The sequence below is a fragment of the Mobula birostris genome, chromosome 9 (assembly GCF_030028105.1).
Source record: "Mobula birostris isolate sMobBir1 chromosome 9, sMobBir1.hap1, whole genome shotgun sequence".
Lineage (NCBI taxonomy): Eukaryota > Metazoa > Chordata > Chondrichthyes > Myliobatiformes > Myliobatidae > Mobula > Mobula birostris.
The window spans coordinates 23,370,131-23,391,760 of NC_092378.1; the positions used below are offsets into that span (position 1 = coordinate 23,370,131).

The 21,630-nt window shown below is 40.8% G+C and overlaps 2 protein-coding genes across 5 annotated transcripts in view; one reads left to right on the forward strand and one right to left on the reverse strand.

The window, feature by feature from the left end:
• Positions 1–15,930, reverse strand: part of znf277 (zinc finger protein 277) — a 70,568-nt gene extending 54,638 nt beyond the window's left edge. The window contains exons 1-2 of one of the 2 annotated variants that reach the window (XM_072267618.1): positions 15,850–15,930; positions 5,284–5,485 (exon numbers count right to left, since the gene is read on the reverse strand). In XM_072267618.1, the coding sequence (XP_072123719.1) occupies positions 5,284–5,342 (59 nt within the window). In that variant the 5' untranslated portion in view covers positions 5,343–5,485; positions 15,850–15,930. The remainder of the gene's footprint in view (positions 1–5,283; positions 5,486–15,849) is intronic. The other variant, XM_072267617.1, reaches the window with a different exon arrangement.
• A 250-nt stretch (positions 15,931–16,180) lies between these two features.
• Positions 16,181–21,630, forward strand: part of dock4a (dedicator of cytokinesis 4a) — a 365,685-nt gene continuing 360,235 nt past the window's right edge. For all 3 annotated transcript variants that reach the window (XM_072267619.1, XM_072267621.1, XM_072267620.1), the window contains exon 1: positions 16,181–16,337. In XM_072267619.1, the coding sequence (XP_072123720.1) occupies positions 16,301–16,337 (37 nt within the window). In that variant the 5' untranslated portion in view covers positions 16,181–16,300. The remainder of the gene's footprint in view (positions 16,338–21,630) is intronic.

Below are 21,630 nucleotides of genomic sequence, written 5' to 3' on the forward strand. Positions count from 1 at the left end.
GTGTGGGCATCTTCCTCAAGGTCAGGGGTTCCCAACCTTTTTTATGCCACAAACTCCTAGCTTTAACTGGGGGTCTATGGACCCCAGGTTAGGAACCCCTACTTAAGATCAATTAAAAGTGTTAATCCTTTGCCGATGATGAAAATTTCATTCAAAAGTTTAACTTTTTTTTCCTCTTAAACAAGTGTTTTTATATTGCTTCTTTATCGTGCCATTTTTATGCTTCTTCATTCTATAAGACAATTTATCTCAAGCAACATGCAGTTGATCACTCCCTCTGCCTTAGATAAAAATGCAGACATTTCACTTAGATTATAAAAAGTGCTGTATTTTATTGCAACATCTCACAATAACCAGCATGCTCAGGGCTTGTGGAAGCAGCAGATATTCTCAATTATTGGATATTACTTCTATTAATACCCATTTTTTTGTGTTAGACACTAGTACAATAAATTGAAAGTGAGTGTGGGGACCATAATCCCAATGAGTTTAAAGTAGGCCAGATTCTGAACCATCAGGAAATCTGAATTATTGAATAGTGGATTATCAGAGTTTTACTATACAGTATACTGTTTCCACCATTCAAATATGAGATACTAATCATTCTTTGTTTTCTTTAAATAAATCACATGGTGGTATTTCATTCAATTGTGAAAACCACTTTGTTTGCTTCGATTTACCATCCTCTTGGAAATTTATTTTAAACTACTATCTAATATAGCCATCATTTTACTTAATGACATGTCTGGATAATTTGGACAGTTCTTCGCCACTATTATAATCTCAGTTCAAGGCTAAATTTATATGCTACAATTTCTATATTTGTCCTTATTGTTTTCCCCTTGTTTACATCAATGCTTAAATAAAATCTAATTAGGTACAGCAGGTCACATACTGTACTTAATACTGTACATATAAGCTCAGAATGGCTTAAGTATGATAAATATCATGACTATTTTTAAATCAGAAATTAAGATCAGATGTATTAAATCAATTCATTAGGAATAAAGGAATACAGCAATCTTTCCTCTGCAATCTTTATTTTGCCCTCCGTGCAACATTTAAATCTGGTTTAACAAAGCATCATTGTGTGGAGTCTTCAAAGTGATTGGTTTGAAACCCAGGGTTCAGAGACCACTGACATCCTGTAGAGAGCACCATGTTGGATTAGATGTCTGGCAATAAGCCTGCACGTAAAACCAATATTAAGCACTACAGACAGTTGGATATTTGATAGACAAAGAAAACATTTTCTGGATCCATGTTGAGAGAACAGACAAGATGTCACTGGTACACAACAGAGCTCAAAAGCACCAACATAACAAAATTCAGTATTTCTTAAATATCATTAGTTCATATTATTCAAATGGTTAGCTATTATGAAAGCTTACCACACCGCCAATTACAATAGTTAATAGAACATTAAGTGGTTCACACTGCAGAAAGTAAACAGGAAGAAAGAACTATGTACTATGAAGTACAGTATATTATACATGCCAAAAGACTTTGAGGCCAAAAATTGAAGCAAATGCTCAAAACCAAGAAAAGTGATTTTGTAAATATTTTTCTTTCTTCTTTAGGCACTTGAACCTTACATATCTATTTTGTAGGGAATGTGCTAAACAATGACTGATGAGATGAAGGAATTAAGGAAGTGGAAAATCTATAATAGAAGAGAGATGTCAAGTTGTAATATTTTGCTATTTTATAGCGAAGGGACAACTATTAAGTGAGTTGATAAGCAATCCCAGTGGCGTTCTCACTATCAGATCATGTAGTGACAATTTCAATTATTGTTTCTTTCATTGGATGACTTATATCATCCTGAACCTATTCCAACTGATTTATTTCACTGTAGTGCTTTTATAGTATTTTGTTGTTTAAGTCGATTTTAGAAGCCTAAATAACGTTACTGGTTATCTCATACATGTGCGCCTATAAACTGGCATAAAAAACAGAACTGTTACTTGAGTAATAGTAATGTGTTAATCACAATTGCAATTAACTCTGGAAAAGGAAATTCAATTTTGACCCATAAGAGATTTACTGCTATTTTTGAACCTATGAAACATAATTGTATCAGGCCAATGCAAATTACCAATCTTATCCACTGATCAACGTGCTTTGCACTTCAACTTCATTTACAAATGTGCAATGGGCATTTTACTTTTTTTGCCACTTAAAAGAAATCCAGATTGTCAGTGAAAGTCATTGTGGACTTCAAGAAGGTGCAGGTGAACCACCCCATCTGTGAATACATGGCTACTCTGTAGAGAGTTAAGTGCACCAAGTTCTTGGAGAGTTCACATCATGGATGATCTCACCTGATTCCTTAATATCACTTCCTCAAACAAGAAGGTAGAGCAGTGCCTCCAATTCCTAAGGAGACTGAGGCAAGCAAGGCTCCCATCCTCCATCGTAAGTGAATTTTATAGGAGCACTACTGCGAGCATCCTGACAAGCTGCATCTCCATCTGGTATGGGAGCAGCTGAGCATTGGACTGGAGGTCCCTACATAGGGCTGTGAGAATGGCTGGCAGGATCACAGAGGTGTCCCTACCATCCAATGAGGACATTTAATCAGGAGCACTGCGTACACAGGATCCTCAGTATTATCAAGGATCCCACCCATCAACCTAGCAACGTCTTTGACTTTCTACCGTCAAGCAAGAGACTCTGATGCAGAAAAACAAGAACTATCAGGAGGGGAAAAAGTTTCTTCCCTCAGCCCATCAGGCTTTTGAACTCCCTGCCACACCGTATTTGAAATGTTTCCAGTTAATCTGTTCTGTACCTTCCAATATTTAATGTATAACTGGGCTTTACACCCTGGTTCGGAGAAACATATCGAATAAGCACCTCTCTTGCTTCAAGCCGAGTACAGGTACCAATTATAAGCAACGTTTCAATTACAAACTCTGCCATCTTCTTCAGGGATGATTATTTGAGACCATAATCTGTTCACATTGTCACATGTATATAGTTAAATGACAATAAACTTGACTTGAAAAAACATGATGAAATCTCACTACTGTTGAGTGCATTCCTGTGCTGTTGTAATATAACCAATTTGACTATATGAATTGCTACGTTCTTTTCTGTTTCTATGGTCAGTAAATATTACAAAATGCTGCTAGAAGTAAATGTTGATTCTATCACATAGGATGACTTAAAAGAAAAATCACTTGCTCAGCAGAAAAGTATGATAGCAGTACTGTGTGGGAATACTCATGTGAATTTTGATTTCAGGATCAAATTCTGACAGGAACTGGACACAAAGTTATTATTCATTCTCATTTAGATTTTTTTGCTCCAGATAGAATACCCTGATAATTATACAAGTCATGACATGATACAAAAGAGGAAAGTCATACATTTAAACCCTCACAAACAAGAGAAAACCTGCAGATGCTGGAAATCCAAGCAACATACACAAAATGCTGGAGGAACACAGCAGGCCATGCAGTATCTATGGAAAAGAGTAAACAGTCGACGTTTCAGACCGAGGCTACTCAGAAGGAATACAAGGTGGCCACCAATGGCATGCACATGGATTTCTAGAACGTCCAGTAATCCCCCCCCGCCCCCCCCCCACCTTGACCACTCCCCATTCCATTTCCTCTCTCACCTTATCTCGTTACCTGCCCATCTCTCCCTCTGGTGATCCTTCCCTTTCTTCCATGGCCTTTTGTCCTCTGTTATTAGATTCTCCCTTCTTCAGCCCTTTATCTCTTTCACCAATCAACTTCCCAGCTCTTCACTTCACCTCCCCTGCACCCTGGCATCACCTATCACCTACTACCTTGTATTTCTTCCTCCCCTTCCCCCACCTTCTTACTCTGAACGCTCATCTTTTTTCCTCCAGTCCTGTGAAGGGTCTCAGACCGAAAAGTTGACTGCACTCTTTTCCATACATGCTGCCTGGCCTGCTGAGTTCCCCCAGCATTTTGTGTGATCATTTACAGTCTCATTTTTTTGTGTAATTCATAAGTCAACTCTACAAAATTTATAATTTTTTATGTACTTGCATAATTTGGAATCCAACATGGGGACCAGTACATTTTGGCTCAATTAAGTAGCTGACCCAATTAGATGAAGCTTCATGGAAATAGTTAAAAAGGTATAAAATACAAAGCACTGTTTAACTGAGTAACAAATTATGACCTTATGCAGTAACAAATTATGACCTGAGTAACAAATTATGACCTTCTCCACCGAGATGCAGCACAGAGCATCATAGGAAGTCATTCCTGCCTGTGGCCATCAAACTTTACAACTCCTCCCTTGGAGGCTCAGACACCCTGAGCCAATAGGCTGGTCCTGGATTTATTTCATAATTTACTAGCATAATTTACATATTACTATTTAACTATTATGATTCTATTACTATTTATTATTTATGGTGCAACTGTAACGAAAACCAATTTCCCCCAGGATCAATAAAGTATGACTATGACTATAAAATATAGATAAATTAGAACACTATCAATACAACTGGTGGTTGTAACCGATGATGACAGGAAACCTGTGTGGGAGAGTTTTCAAAGTGGAAAAGCCAGTGCACTCGGACATTTCCAATGTCTCCACCTCAGAAGTCTGGGTCCAGTAATATGAATAGAATGGGGGTTCTAGAATAGTTGTCCCAGGTTGCAGTGGATGACCATGACTTTTTTTGTGCCTCATCACTCCTGTCACTCTCCATTTAGAGTTGCAGAACTGCTTTCCTGCCCATTGGAGCTTACTGTAGATTTCTCCGCCCAGTCCGCCGGACCGGACTTCGCATGCAGGTATGTTCCTATCTCATGGAGGTATGAGACCCGCCAGCTACCGTCACCTGGCTTACCCCGCCTGTCAAAGCAGTGTACTAGGGTGTGGTCATTTTCACATGTAAACAGCTACTTGGAGTCACAAGTGAGAGCTGAGTGTCTGCTGGGGTCCAAAGGTAACATTCAAGATGATTGTCGATACCTTCAAATTCTTTATGGTTCCTAACTTGTTAAAGTAGTGAAATCATTTCATTTTTACTCCCAGCCGTTTCTGGCATCGCTGCTTGAAACTGCAGTGAGCTAAACAGTTCTGAGTTGTCTTACTCATTTTTTAATTCATTCCTTAAATTAAGTCTGCAATCCCTCAGCTGCCTCCCTTGCTACTGAGGGTGTCCTCATCACCACTTTTATCATTATTGCCCCCTTACAGAACTTCCACCACCCCTGGGGGGAACAATACCACCTACTTTTGGGAACCACTGCCCCAGAGTTAAAATGAAGAAAAAAAACATCAGACCTTCTAAAATCTGCAATCAGTTTCACATCGGATATCACCAGTGTGTGTTCAAGAATCATGTGCCTGAGTAAGTATTCCTTCTCTTCCGCAGGGTAACATTCTTCACAAAATATGCAAGGCAGCAGCAAGGAGGTTGAGACTTGAACAGCATTACTAATCGGCTCCGGCAAAGAGAGAGGCTCTAATATCCAGTCTTTGTTTTCTGAAAACAACACAAAATTGATTCTATTAGTTAACTTACCGCCACAAAGCCAGAGTTATAAAGCATGGAAACACGCCCTTTGGCCTAACTATCTCATCTAGTTTTATTTTGCTATCATTTAGCCCATTTCCCTTTGAACTTTTCCTATCCATGTACCACTCCTAATTCCGTCCCTCAAACCATTTGACTTACTGGAAAAGTTTGCAATGCTTTTAATAATGTGAATTCAGTCCCATCCTCGTGAAATCTATGTGAAAATTTCAGGGATGATGGTGCATGCCAACTTCTGGTCAGTTGATCAGAAAGGGCCCGAGGAGGCACAGTAGTGTGGTGGTTAGCACAATGGTTAACGGTGCAGGCACATGGGGTTCAATTCTTGATGTTGCACGTAAGGAGTTGATACGTTCTCCCTGTGACAGCATGGGTTTTCTTCAGGTGCTCTGGTTTCCTGCCACAGTCCAAAGATGTACCAGTTAGTAGGGCAATTGGTCTTTGTAAATTATCCTGTGACTAGGCGAGGATTAAATCAGGGGATTGCTGGGCAGTGTGGCTCAAAGGGCCACAAGGACCTACTCCACACTGTCTCTCAATAAATACACACAGGGAGGAGCATGCATACATCAGGACAGGTCATTTCTTAGTACCAAACATGTCAAAGATGACTTCTGAGTATAACAACTTAGATTTTCTGAAGATGTCAATGAGAGGAAGAATATTCTTCAAAATTTGAATATATTTGTTACATGGTTATAAAGCATTAATAATTTACTGCCCCAGATTTTGCAGTTCTAACTGCAAAACTTACCAAAGCCTATCACTATAGCAACTTTGAAATTTCTGTTAAAGTCTAACATTGCTGTAAAATTCAGAGTTACTCCATAGAATGTATTACTTTGCATGTAATTGGACAATTATACCATCTTTCTGCTCTACATGTGGTAATGTCTGTAACACTTTTCTTTTATTCCACCATACAAAAATCATATACTCTGTATTGTCTTAACTAAAATAAAAATAACTTATGGCCTCATTTTGCTCATATAGTTATAATGGGTGACTTCAATCTACATGTAGATTGGGTGAACCAAATTTGTAAAGGTGCTGAGGAAGAGGATTTCTTGGAATGTATGCGGGATGGTTTTTTGAACCAACATGTCGAGGAACCAACTAGAGAGCAGGCTATTCTGGACTGGGTTTTGAGCAATGAGGAAGGGTTAATTAGCAATCTTGTCGCGAGAGGCCCCTTGGGTAAGAGTGACCATAATATGGTGGAATTCTTCATTAAGATGAAGAGTGACATAGTTAATTCAGAAACAAAGGTTCCGAACTTAAAGAGGGGTAACTTTGAAGGTATGAGACGTGAATTAGCTAAGATAGACTGGCAAATGACACTTAAAGGATTGACGGTGGATATGCAATGGCAAGCATTTAAAGGTTGCTTGGATGAACTGCAACAAATGTTCATCCCAGTTTGGCAAAAGAATAAATCAAGGAAGGTAGTGCACCCGTGGCTGACAAGAGAAATTAGGGATAGTATCAATTCCAAAGAAGCAACATACAAATTAGCCAGAGAAAGTGGCTCACCTGAGGACTGGGAGAAATTCAGAGTTCAGCAGAGGAGGACAAAGGGCTTAATTAGGAAGGGGAAAAAAGATTATGAGAGAAAACTGGCAGGCAACATAAAAACGGACTGTAAAAGCTTTTATAGATATGTAAAAAGGAAAAGACTGGTAAAGACAAATGTAGGTCCCCTGCAGGCAGAAACAGGTGAATTGATTATGGGGAGCAAGGACATGGCAGACCAATTGAATAATTACTTTGGTTCTGTCTTCACTAAGGAGGACATAAATAATCTTCCAGAAATAGTAGGGGACAGAGGGTCCAGTGAGATGGAGGAACTGAGCGAAATACATGTTAGTAGGGAAGTGGTGTTAGGTAAATTGAAGGGATTGAAGGCAGATAAATCCCCAGGGCCGGATGGTCTGCATCCCAGGGTGCTTAAGGAAGTAGCCCAAGAAATAGTGGATACATTAGTGATAATTTTTCAAAACTCGTTAGATTCTGGACTAGTTCCTGAGGATTGGAGGGTGGTTAATGTAACTCCACTTTTTAAAAAAGGAGGGAGAGAGAAACCAGGGAATTATAGACCAGTTAGCCTAACGTCGGTGGTGGGGAAACTGCTGGAGTCAGTTATCAAGGATGTGATAACAGCACATTTGGAAAGCGGTGAAATGATCGGACAAAGTCAGCATGGATTTGTGAAAGGAAAATCATGTCTGACGAATCTCATAGAATTTTTTGAGGATGTAACTAGTAGAGTGGATAGGGGAGAACCAGTGGATGTGGTATATTTGGATTTTCAGAAGGCTTTTGACAAGGTCCCACACAGGAGATTAGTGTGCAAACTTAAAGCACACGGTATTGGGGGTAAGGTATTGGTGTGGGTGGAGAGTTAGTTAGCAGACAGGAAGCAAAGAGTGGGAATAAACAGGACCTTTTCAGAATGGCAGGCGGTGACTAGTGGGGTACCGCAAGGCTCAGTGCTGGGACCCCAGTTGTTTACAATATATATTAATGACTTGGATGAGGGAATTAAATGCAGCATCTCCAAGTTTGCGGATGACACGAAGCTGGGTGGCAGTGTTAGCTGTGAGGAGGATGCTAAGAGGATGCAGGGTGACTTGGATAGGTTGGGTGAGTGGGCAAATTCATGGCAGATGCAATTTAATGTGGATAAATGTGAAGTTATCCACTTTGGTGGCAAAAATAGGAAAACAGATTATTATCTGAATGGTGGTCGATTAGGAAAAGGGGAGGTGCAACGTGACCTGGGTGTCATTATACACCAGTCATTGAAAGTGGGCATGCAGTTTACAGCAGGCGGTGAAAAAGGCGAATGGTATGCTGGCATTTATAGCGAGAGGATTTGAGTACAGGAGCAGGGAGGTACTACTGCAGTTGTACAAGGCCTTGGTGAGACCACACCTGGAGTATTGTGAGCAGTCTTGGTCCCCTAATCTGAGGAAAGACATCCTTGCCATAGAGGGTGTACAGAGAAGGTTCACCAGATTGATTCCTGGGATGGCAGGACTTTCATATGAAGAAAGACTGGATGAACTGGGCTTGTACTCATTGGAATTTAGAAGATTGAGGGGGGATCTGATTGAAACAAATAAGATCCTAAGGGGATTGGACAGGCTAGATGCAGGAAGATTGTTCCCGATGTTGGGGAAGTCCAGAACGAGGGGTCACAGTTTGAGGATAGAGGGGAAGCCTTTTAGGACCGAGATTAGGAAAAACTTTTTCACACAGAGAGTGGTGAATCTGTGGAATTCTCTGCCACAGGAAACAGTTGAGGCCAGTTCATTGGCTATATTTAAGAGGGAGTTAGATATGGCCCTTGTGGCTACGGGAGTCAGGGGGTATGGAGGGAAGGCTGGGGCGGTGTTTTGAGTTGGATGATCAGCCATGATCATAATAAATGGCGGTGCAGGCTCGAAGGGCCGAATGGCCTACTCCTGCACCTATTTTCTATGTTTCTATATCTTCTGATGATGCTAGCGCCGAAACCTCTTCCAGTTAGTTCCCTTGTTCCTTCTTTGAAGTTGGTAGACCCAAATGCTCTACTTGAAATGGCGCTGAACAACAATCTACATATTTGTGCACACAAAATAGGAGGAAGCTTATTATCTTACAAACCCTTGAAATATATATTATGCTGTGTATTCTGTGCCTTATTCTGTTCAAAGTACATCACCTTCTTCCTTTACCTTTTGGCTGCATAATGAAATTATAAAACCAAGAGTCCCAAATGGAAATTATCGTTGTAATATCTAAAAATACCAACATAAGATGGATGGGAATGAGAAGAAAGGTCCAGTGGAAAAGTTTACAGTGGTAGGTTAAATGGCTCGCTCTCAGTTCCAATTTCTAATAATTTTACCTTCAAGTTCAAATTTATTATCATTCAACGTTACACGTGAAAACCAAACAAAACAACACTCCTCTGGACCAAGGAGCACACTACGGTACATGTACCTCACACAATACAAAGAAAGTAATGTTACCATAATAAATTAACAATTACTAAACATATTCCATGGGATGACATTTAGTGTAAGGTGCATCTATGGCACAAGTTAAAAGTAAACTATAATGCTACTGGCACTACATAAGTGATGAGACCTGGGTGGTGGTAGGGAGTTCTGAACTCTCAGGCCTGGCTGTTTCCCATCCTAACAGTCCTTGTCGTAATGCTACAGTCAACCCATTTACTGTCAGAAGAAATATTTTATAAAATTAAATAGCTGGTATATCAATATCTACCTTTGTGACTATTAAAGCTCCCCCTTTCTTCTTAGCCATTTTCTCCATTCTTCTGAAACTGAACCAGCTTTCACGACCTTGATATCATATTTATTCTAATCCTTGGACAACACACTGTACTGTAATTAAAGGCTGATTTATACTTCTGCGTCAAATCGACGCCGTAGGTACAGCGTAGCCGCGAACCCTACACAGAGCCTATGTGGATCCCTACACCGTAGCCTGACGTGCTCTCCCAAAATGTAACTATGCATCGTGGCAACGCAGACCGCAACAACTATGATTGGTCTGCTTGGTAGCATCGCATTTCCTCCTACGCTGCAATAGCTTCCCATTGGGCGACTGAAGGGCAGGGAAGGAACTCTGGCGGTAATGCTTTCCATAAAGCTTTACAGACCTCAGAACTTATGGAGGACACATTTTGCTTTTACGAAAAAAGACGCTCGCTTTAAACTTGTTTACCCCGAGAAAGACTACCATGACCATGAAGCCTTGCACGGGCAGGTGGGTGCGCATGTGTAACGCGCCTGAATTGCAGAACGACGCAGACACACCAATACACAAGTATAAATGCTCACAATGCGTGCAGGCCACGCGTAGGTTGCAGCGTCCACTTGACGCAGAAGTATAAATCAGCCTTAAGAGAACCATATATACAAGTCTCCAAAGCAATGTTCCTTCCTGGTTGCAACCTAGCACAACCATCTTCAGTTGTTTGAATTACTTTTATTTTATTATTACATTTAATGTGTTTGCAAATGACTGCACAATATTCAATTCCAATTTCATCTCCCCAGAAAAATTAAGCAACACCCCTGAAGGTAGCAAGAACTATACGACATTCAGATATTTTCCATACATGTTACATGTTAAGTAATATTCACATGATATAAACAGCACACAATGACCATCTCTGACAAGACCCACTTGTCTTTAGCAGCACTACCTTTGCTGAGTGACCTATTCTATTCAGCATCCTGGAGAATCATCACAATAGCGACTCAAATTGTGTGGCTGGAAAAGCAAATCAGGATCTGGGTATCCTTCAGGGAGTATCTCACCATTTGACTCCATAAGATCATTTCACCTTCTGTACGATTCAATTCACAAATCCAATGGAATACTCTCCACGTTCCAAGAAACCAACATTATAGAAGTTTGACAGCACGCAGGCAGATTGGTTTGCGAGACTGGTACTCAAATCACCAGTCCAAATATTCACTCCTTCCTTGACATGGGCACAAAATCCATAATCAATAGAATACTGGTGCTCTTCAAGATCACAGAAATACTTTACACACCACAAATATTTACCAACAGGGTATTAGGTCAGCAGGGAATTGGGGACAAAATACAGCTCACTCCAAGTCACACACCATCCTGACAGGAAATATTTTGCTATTCCTTCGTCACGGGACTTCAACACTAGAACTGCTCACTGAAAGGCAAGTTATCCAGATTCTTACCAGAGCACCATTGCAGTTTACCATTGCCTTTTCAAGCCAAGTAGATCTTGCCAACATTCTAAAATTAAATGATGGAAAATAAAAGCCCAGAGTCTAGATTTGACAAGCACTTCATATATTATTTGGGGCAGTGAGGTGGAGATATGTCTCTATCAAAGGAAGTGTAAGGCACTTCTTCTCTCCGCTAGCTTGCAGGTCACCCCTGGGCAAGGGGTACCACATGCTTAGCCCGCAATCAGGGTCACATAAGGCCATGGGAGCATATGGTGGATGGTTGTCCGAGCAGCTGGTGCACATCACAAGCCTGACGCCAAGCCGAGGTTCAATCCTGAAGGCTGGGGTCACCCGTCCTGTAAAGATACTGCCCAGAAGAAGACAACGACAAACCAATTCCTAAGAAAAATTTGCCAAGAAAAAATATGGTCATGGAAAGACCACGATCGTCCATGTCATATGACATGGCACATAACGAATGAACAAATTATATTACTTATTGACTCCGACTAGAAAGGAAAAATTATGGGAGATAATGCATATTTGTAATTTGTTTTGTTGCCTGCAGGGCCACTAATGCAAAGGCATCCTGTCAGAATAAAAGGCAAGGATAACAGGTTTACGGAACCTTGGTTTTCATGAGGTCCTGGTTAAGAACAGGGAGGATCACAGCAGATAACACAGGTAGAATCAAATGAGTACAAGAAGTATAAGAAACACAAGAGAACACTTAAAAAAGGAAGTCAGGAGGGCTAAAAGAAGGCATGAGGTAGCGCTAGCAGACAAGGTGAAGGAGAATCCCCGGGGCTTTTACAGATATATTAAGAGCAAAAGGATAGCAAGAGACAAAATTCGTCTTCTGGACCAATACATGCATGGACCCGAAAAAGATGGGAGAAATCTTAAATGGATTTTTTGCATCTGTATTTCCTTGGAAGATAGACACAGAGTTTACAGATGTGAGGCAATGAATCAGCGAGGTCATGCAGCCTATACAGATTACAGAAGAGGTGTTTGCTGTCTTGAGGCAAACTAGGGTGGATAAATTCACAGGGCCTAATAATGTGTTCCTTTGGACTCTGTGGGAGGCTAGTGCAGAAATGGAAGGGCCACCAGCAGAGATATTTAAAACATCTGAGGAGTGAGTTGAGTTGAGTTGAGGAGGATTGGAGGATAGCTAATGTTGCTCTGTTGTTTAAGAAAGGCTTCAAGAATATGCCAAGAAATTATAGGCCAGTGAGCCTGAATTCTGCAGGGGGAAAGTTATTGTAAGGTATGCTAAGGAACTGGATATACAAGTGTGGTTAGAGGAGCAGAGAAGGTTATTGGGGTCTCCCTACCTTCTGTCCAAGGCCTCTTTCAGAGTTGATGCCTCCAGAAGACACGGTACATCATAAAAAAACCCTCACGCCCTCTCCATGAACTGTTTGTTCTTCTGGCATCAGGCAAACGTTACAGTAGCATCAAAACTAAAACCACAAGGCTACTAAATAGCTTCCTTCCACAGGCAGTCAGACTACTAAATAGCTGCTCTACCTGACTCTGCTTTGGACACTTTTAACTTGCACTGGACACTTATAACTTGATTTTAACTGAGAGGTGGCTGTTGTGTTTTACTATTTATTGTTATGTTTATTATTTAATGTTGCGTTTGTTATGTTATGATTGCACTGCTCCTGAGAAACACTGTCTCATTCTGCCCTGCAGAGCTGATGTACGGTTAGAATGACAATAAAGTTTTTTGAATCTTGAATCTTGAATTTGGATAGACAGGGATAGTCAACATGGCTTTGTGCATGGTAAGTCATGTCAAACCAATCTTATACAGTTTTTCGAGGAAGCTACCAGAAAAATTGATGAAGCTAAGGCAGTGGATGCTTGTTTATATGGACTTTAGAAATGTCTTTAACAAGGTCCTGTATGGGAGGTTGGTCAAGAAGGTTCAGTCATTTGGCATTCAAAATGAGGTAGTAAATTGGATTAGTCATTAGCTTCAAAGAAGAAGCCAAGAGAGAAGGTAGATGGTTGCCTCTCTGACTGGAGGCCTGTGACTAGTGGTGTGCCATATGGATAGGTACAGGGTCTGGTGTTGTTTGTCATCTATGTCAATGACCTTGATGATAATGCAGTAAACTGGATTTGCAGATGACACCAAGATTGAGGGTGTAGTAGACAGCAAGGAAGACTATTAAAGCCTGCAGCGGGATTTGAACCAACTGGAAAAAAGTGCAGAAAATTGGTAGATGGAAATTAATGCAGTCAGCTGTGAGGTGTTGCACTTTGGAAGAACCAGCTAGGGTAGGTGGTAAATGGTGAGCAGTAGGGCACTGAGAAGTGTGGTAGAACACAGGAATCAGGGAATACAGACCCGTAATCCCTTGAAAGTAGCATCACAGATAGATACGGTTGCAAAGAAAGCTTTTGACACACTGGTCTTCATAAATCAATGTACCAAGTACAGGATTTGGGATGTTCTGATGAAATTGTACAAGGGTGAGGCCTAATTTGAAATACTGTGTACAGATTTGGTCCTTATTTACAAGAAAAATGTAAGTAAGATTGAAAGAGTGCAGAGAAAATTTACAAGGACGTTGCCGATACCCAAGGACCTCAGTCATTGGGAAAGGTTGTATAGAGGAGAACTTTATTCTCTAGAACGTAGAAGTTTGATAGAGGTATACACAATTATGAGCGGTAATGAATAGGGCAAATACAAGGAGGCTTTTTGCATTGAGGTTGGGCGGGTATGAGTTAAGGGTGAAAAGTGAAATGCTTAAGGGTAATGTGAGGAGGAACTTCTTCACCCTGAAGGTGGTGAGAGTGTAGAATGAGCTGCCAGTACAAGGGGGTGGGTGTGGGGTTTATTTCAACATTTAAGAGAAATTTGGATAGGACGGGTATAGAGGGCCACGGTCTGGGTGTAGGTCGATTGGACTGGGCAGATTAATGGTTTGGCACAGACTAGAAGGACAAAGAACCTGTTTCTGCGCTGTAGGGATCTACGACTCTATCAATACACTAGAACTTTCAACAATTCTTCTGCGGAAATCAGCATTGAAAAATTGGTAGCAAGCAAACTTCATAAATTGCTGCAACTTAAAGAACAAAACTGTATACTTAGAAGCATATTTTAAAATCTAGATAACACTCAAATGTACTGCTGCACAGAAATTGTTGAGAAATGTACCAAAAAATCTTTAATCTATTATTGTTGCATCAAATATTCCATTGGTACAAATAAGCAACCGAAAAGATAAAGCCTGCAAATGCTGGAAATCTGAAAAATAACACAAAATAATGCTGGCTATACTCATGATGTCAGCCAACATCTGTGGAAAAGAAACAGACTTAATATTTCAGGTTGACGACCCTTCAGCAGAAACTTTTAACAGCTTGGTTAAATATCTATTACTACAAGATGTAGGAATCTGTGCGACAGGTTTCATTTTAATTGGAGAACAAATATACTGGCCAGGAGGTTCACTGGTTTTACTTGGGAAGGTTTAAACAAATTTGGAAGGGGCTGAGAACCAGAAACTAGGTCAGAAAGAGGAGACATAACCATCAGAAAACCAATACATACACTCATATTTGGGAAAGAAGTGGGTGACTTCAACTTCCCCAACGTAGACTGGGACCTCCTTAGTGCAAGAGGATTGTACAGGGTAGAATTTGTTAGGCGCATCCATGAGGATTTCGTAAATCAGTATAGAGATAGTCCAACAAGATGAGGAATCATATTGGACCCAGTGCTGTGTAATGAGCCATATCAGGTGACTGACCTTTCAGCGAGGGAACAGTTAGAGAAGAGTGATCATAATTCCTTAAATAGTAAGATAGCTTTAGGCAAGTACAGACCTTGAAGAAATATTAAATTGGAGTCAGGTAAATTGTAAGAATATTAGGCAGTAACTCAGGAAAGTTAATTGGGAACAGCTGTTAATGGCCAGCTCCTTATTAGTCCCAATATGCAGCAGAATCTTGGAGCCTTGATATGAGGCTATAGCAATTTTGTATTTAGAAGAGATTAATTTAGTTGGGCATTTAATTAGTGACGTAATTAGTTCGGCATAACACCGGGCTGAAGGGCCTGTTCCTGTGTTATACTGCCTAACCCGGCTGAATGTTTTCAGCATTTTATGACTTTTTAAAAATAATCTAAGAAGTCATTGTTTCAATAAATTGCATCAGATTTATCCCTCGCACCTATCAACTATCCACCCTGGATTTTCACCCTTCACGTTGACCTTTAACACCAAAATGAAGTATCATTCCTTTGTATCAACACATGCAGTCTAAACAGTTGGGATGCCGGGATTCTCTACAAGGGAATAATCCTTATCTCCTCTGCAATGTTCTACAGAGTGAGAGAAAAAAACAACCAACGCGTACTGCGAGATTCACTTCAATTTAAAAGTGCAGCATCTGATGCTTTCATACAAAGTGAAACACAAATTCCCGTAACTGTCCATTACTGACGTTCACCCATGATAGTATCCCGTTATTCCCTTCTAACCCACGACTAACAACGCCCTCACCTCCCCCCTGCCCCAACACAATTAACAAGGAACGGCTCACGTTGCACATTTTACCACCTTCGCTGGTACTTGCCGTACCCACGGCCGCCATCACGCCAGTCTGCTTATCGGTTTTACGTCACCCGTGCGAAAGCATAACAACCGTCCCGCAGCCAATTGTAGATCGAAATCGATGGAAGTAATTCGCGTCATGACCTAGGAACCTTGTAGTTCGGTTACGCTTTGATATCGAGGCAAAGCGAATAATTAGAACTACACCTCCCAGAAAACAGCGCGCCTTCCTCAACTGAAGAAACTACTGTTCCCAGAATACCTTGTAGCACCTACAATGCGGGACTACAGCTCCTAGTAGCCTTTGCGCCTTTAGGGTTCTTGCCTGTCCAGAGTCTGAACAATGGTCCCGTGGATAAACTGCTCAGTAACTAGGGCACGTTAGGGGACAAGTTTTATTGTTGTGCAAATATTGCATTTATCCTTTATCTGGTTCGACGATGTGGATACCTACAGACAATGAAAAATACGGTGTCGGTGAGTGTATTGCGGCTTTACTCTGCGTGATTTGTGCCCCCCGCTATTGAATTGCAATGAGTTTGAGAGAGTGCGGTTGGTGCCAGTGACTGGGGTCGATGCAGAGGCGAAGCGATGTGTCCAAAAAAGCTGCGAAGAACTGAACCGGTGTAATACGATAATATTGCCGCTTCTTTGAGGGCGCGAGCTGTTCCTCTCGTCCGTTATAATTGGGCTGCCTATTTTTAATTTTCCGTTTCCTTGCTCATATTAAAAACGTCCTTGGCTTAGAGGAAGAGGGAGAAATGCTGGTTTCCCCGACTGCTTTGTGCTCCCGCTACCTTTTCCTTTTTAACCTTCCGCTAACGTTTTAGCCATCGCTTCTGAGTTCTCTACCCTGCCTTTGTTTTGCTTCATTTGTTATATTTTCTATGTATTTGAACACGCTGTTCCCAATATTTCTATTGTCTTTGCAAAATAAACCTGTTTATGCGTGCAAACAAAGATTATGAATACGCATAGACACATCTCTGAAGAATACTGCCCATTTATATGTAGTCGGGGTTTGTAGCCTTCCGATTGTCACTCTTTGTAATCTGGTTGTTTGTCAGAGTTGCGTAAAGTTTAGGGAATGATAAATTTGTAAACAGAATAAGTAGGTCTGAGGTATTCCTTTTTATTAATCATTAAAAACAGATTGTGCACGCTTCAAAAGAGGAATGGTTTGATTTTTTTTTAAATCTTCCGATCGTAATAACAAAGCGGCAGCATATGGATGGTACTACCGCGTCTCAGCAGGACGGTAGATCAATGGGATATTGATAGTAAAACTGCTTTTAATAGCGGGTGATGGAATTTTAAAAAGAACTCTCAATAAATCACTTCGCTGGTATTTTACAAATCTGAGTATCTTAGCAGAAGTTGTTCCACTGCCGCCTGTTATGAATATTTTAAAACTAGCCTGAGGGCAGATCTTGGAGCGCTGTTGGAATTTGGGCGGAGAGGTAGAGGTTTGCGTATGACTCTCCTCAGGAACCTTGTGAATGGATGTCCGTTATAATTCAGAGATGGTTAATTGCCAGATCAGACAGAAGTTGTCTATGTATGGTTATCAGTTCAGTTAAATACCAATTTTGGCGCCTTTTGGAAAAGCTGCCAGGGCACACCTCGAGTTTCCCCCCGCCGATCAGTGGACCGGGATTTTCCATTTCCCTCGGCGATTTGGCCAAGGTTTTGCAGCAAATCATTCTGGAATTCAAATAGAGCCGGCAGTCGATTTTTATCTCACGATTACACTCCCAGTGGAATGGATGGATTGGGAGTTGTGCGGTTTACTTTTCATCGCCAGGAGTGAGGTCAGAACGTCGATTGATGTGGTCATCGGTGAGGAAATGCAAAGTGATGGATGGGTTCTGTCACGCAGGTGGTTAGTCAAATTGGCGTTGCGTTAAAACCTTCATGGCTATAAACAATTCTCAGGAGTCGCTGCGGAGAAATAAACTATTTTGGAATCAATGCGTTTTGTTATTATTGGTTACGAGTTAGCTGAGAAAGCTTAGAGTAAGTTGTTGTCGGACAAAGCGCTCGGTGACTGTGAAGGTGCATTGAAAATGTGACCATTATTGCAAGTTGTCATAAGGGTTTAACTAATGTTTCCGAGCTCTGACCCACGTGAACAGAGATAGAAATGGAAACCAAAACAAGTTCCATTTTTAATAAAGACGAGAACATTTGCAGATGCTGGAAATCCAAGCAACACACACAAAATTCTGAAGGAATTCAGGAATTCAAATTCTGTCAGGTAGCATCTAAAGAAAAGAGTAAGCAGTCGACGTTTCGGGCCGAGACTTTTCACCAGGACTGGAATTATTTTTAATAATTCGTGTGCATTTCACTCCCCTCGTTTCACTGTTCTCTTCCCGTGGCGTTTGGAGACCATTTGGCGACTTTCTGTTTGTCTGCATTACTAATCTTAGAACAGTTTCTTCTTTAGTAAATGTTACTTGCTACAGGCCAGTTTGAAGGTAACTGAACCAAAATTAGTTTAATTCTTTTCTCATGGTCTTCAAAGGGATCAATTTTCATTGGCCATTCAGCTATAGAAAGCAAACATTTTACTTGTAATAGTAATGTACTCTCAGAAAAAGTAGGTTGTGGCAGAGAGTTTCTTTTATTCAAGTGTAACTATTTGGAGAATTCATTGATTTTTTTTGGAATCAAATTTGAAACTGTAACATGTGAAATTTAATTTTTGTGGAGAGTTGATTGCAAGGTGTGGAAACATTGTGGTCTAAAGCCAGATTTAAATAATGCAGAAGAGACTCTTTCATTTATTGTTCTGAAACAAACCATTAAAATGTGCTATTCTGTGCTCTGAAAACAAAGTTAATTGTAGAATAAACGCTCATGCTGGTTGAAGTAAAACACAAAAAAATGGTGAGAAAAATGACAAGCCAGTCAGCTTCAGAGGAGAAAGCAGACATTTGAAATTTAGCCTCTTCATTAGAACAGTTCCACTGAGAACCCTGCATTTAACTGTACCCTTGGTGGGAGGGGATGATTAAAAATTTACCAATCAGACACAAAGCCCTTTTCATTTGTCTTGCAAGAGTATGATAGCAACCTGCAGGAAAATATGGATGTTGTTAACTGTGAACAGCATGTTGCAGATACCCAAATGTGTAACCGCAGATCTCAAAGCTATTTGTACAGACAGGGATAAAGACAGTTAAGTCTGTAGGAGTGGAAATTTTTGTGCAAGCTTTACTTTCATTGATTTCACAGCTGTTTTTTTTCTAGCTGTGCATGAAATTAATAAATGCTTTATTAAGATATCTCTTTTGTGAAAATTCCTTTGAGCTATGTTTACTAACAATGTTTCAAATTTGTAGTTAGTTTGGGAATATCATCTGTATTGAATAGGAATCACAATAGAGGAAGTTCTATTAAAGAGAATCCGTGCTCCAGTAGGTATTTGAATTCAGCAATTGTACAATCAGATACAGGGTTGTGAGAATTTTTTTCAATCCTTCTCAACATATTGCAGTGAGAGAATATATTTTGATAAAGACACAAGTCCGTAGGCATTGGAGCAACAGACAAAAAGCTGGAGGAACTGAACAAATCAGGTAGCATCTAAGGAGGGAAGTAACGGTCAATGCTTCCAGTCAAGAATGCATATAGAAAGAGGGGAGATGGTCAGTATTTTAAAAAGTGAGCGGAAAGATGTGAGCAAGAGCTAACAGTCGGGTAAATCCAGGCAAGGAGGGGGTGGGAAGCGGATCGGGATGGGAGGATAGAAGCTGGGACGTGTTAAGTGGAAGTAACAGTGCTGAGAATGATGAAATCTAATTGAAGAGGAAGGTAGAACATGGAATAAAGTAAAGGAGGTGGAAGGGCAGTTTGGCATTTGGGCAGTGAAGCACAAGAGATTCTGCAGATGCCAGAAGTCTAAAATGTAGCAGCAGCTCAGCGGGTCAAGTAGCACCTATGGAAGGGAATAAACAGCCGACATTCCGGGCCGAGCCCTTTCATCAGGACTGGAAAGGAAGAAGCCAGTATAAGAATGTGGGGGGGGGGGGGGAGGATGACATGCTGGCAGGTGAAGCCAGCTGAGGGGGATGGTGGGTAGGTGAGGGACAGTAGATGAAGAAACTGGTAGGTGGTAGGTGGAAAAGATAAAGGGCTGAAGCAGGAGGAATCTGATAGGAGAGGAAGTTGGGGGAGGGGCACCAGAGAGAGGTGATGGGCAGGTAAGGATGAGGTAAAGGGGAAGAAGGGGGCCACAATGGGGAATGGAGAAAGGGGGGAGAAATTACAAATTGATGTTTGTGCTGTCAGACTGGAGGCCACCCGGTGGGAAGATGAGGTGCTGCTGCTCCAACTGGCACAGACGCTACAGCATCCCCTTCACTTCCTCCATTCAGGGCCTCAAATGGTCCTTCCGGGTGAGGCAATGCTTCACCTGCGAGTTTGTCGGGGTCATCTACTATTCTTGGTGTGGTCTCCTCTGCAGCGGTTTGATCCGACGTAGATTGGGGGACTCTGGTTGAGCAGCTTTGCTCCATCTGCCATACCTGGCAGGATTTCACACTGACCACCCATTTTTACTCCCCATTCCCATTCTGACATGTTAGTCCACAACCTCTTCTACTGCCCTGATGAGGCCACTCTCAGGTTGGAGGAACAGCACCTGTAACACACATCAACCAACATTTCCAAGTAAGTCTTTGCTGAATTCATGCAAATTGTACATAAATATTAATTGATCACAGAAACCTGGCTGAAATCTTAAACTGTTTGACATCAAGGATGTCTCTAACTTATTCTATTTTTAGCCCAGCATTTCACCAGTTTAACGATCTACTCTTCCATTCCCTTGCTGAGGAACCAGTGTATTAAATTGTTAATGATAACATCAGCTAAACACGATGGAAGGTTTCATCACATTTGTAATAAATGTATAGGATTGCTGAAGGTAAAACAAAATGTATGCCTTTGATTGGTATTACTATAAAAAGCATGCTTTGATCTGTTTATATATTCTGTACAAAATAAATAAGCAGTATTCAAGTATAGTGTGCAGCTTTTAAATAGTATTTTCATATGCTAACCATCTGAGGCATTGACAGCCTGCTTTGAGATTATCAGCATATGGAGTTGACGGATATTTAGTTTTCTATTGTCAGCAATTTATATTTAATAAAACTTTATGCTTTTAAATCAAACTCTTACACTTCAGGATATTGAAACTATATGCCCCTTGATGTATGTGTTTTACTGCAACCAATGGGACTAGCTTGGTTGCCTTGGGTGGCATGGGCAAGTTGGTCTAAAGAGCCTGTCTCTGTGCAGTAGATTCCCTGAATGGAAAATAACTGTGTGTGACTTTGTTTAACATGGAGAGATTGATGCATGGGCAGCCACTGCACTGTTTTTATAGATCTGGGTCAGATTTCAGAATCAGAATCAGGATTATTACTTAGCAGCAGCAGTTCAATGCAGTACACAATCTAGCAGAGAAAGAAAAAAAAGTAATAAGTAAAATAAAATAATAAATAAACAAGTACATCAATTACATCTATTGAATAGATTTTTAAAAATGTGCAAAAACAGAAACACTATATTTTTTAAAAAAAAAAGTGAGGTAGTGTCCAAAGCTTCAATGTCCATTTAGGAATCGGATGGCAGAGGGGAAGAAGCTGTTCCTGAATTGCTGAGTGTGTGCCTTCAGGCTTCTGTACCTCCTACCTGATGGTAACAGTGAGAAAAGGGCATGTCCTGGGTGCTGGAGGTCTTTAATAATGGATGCTGC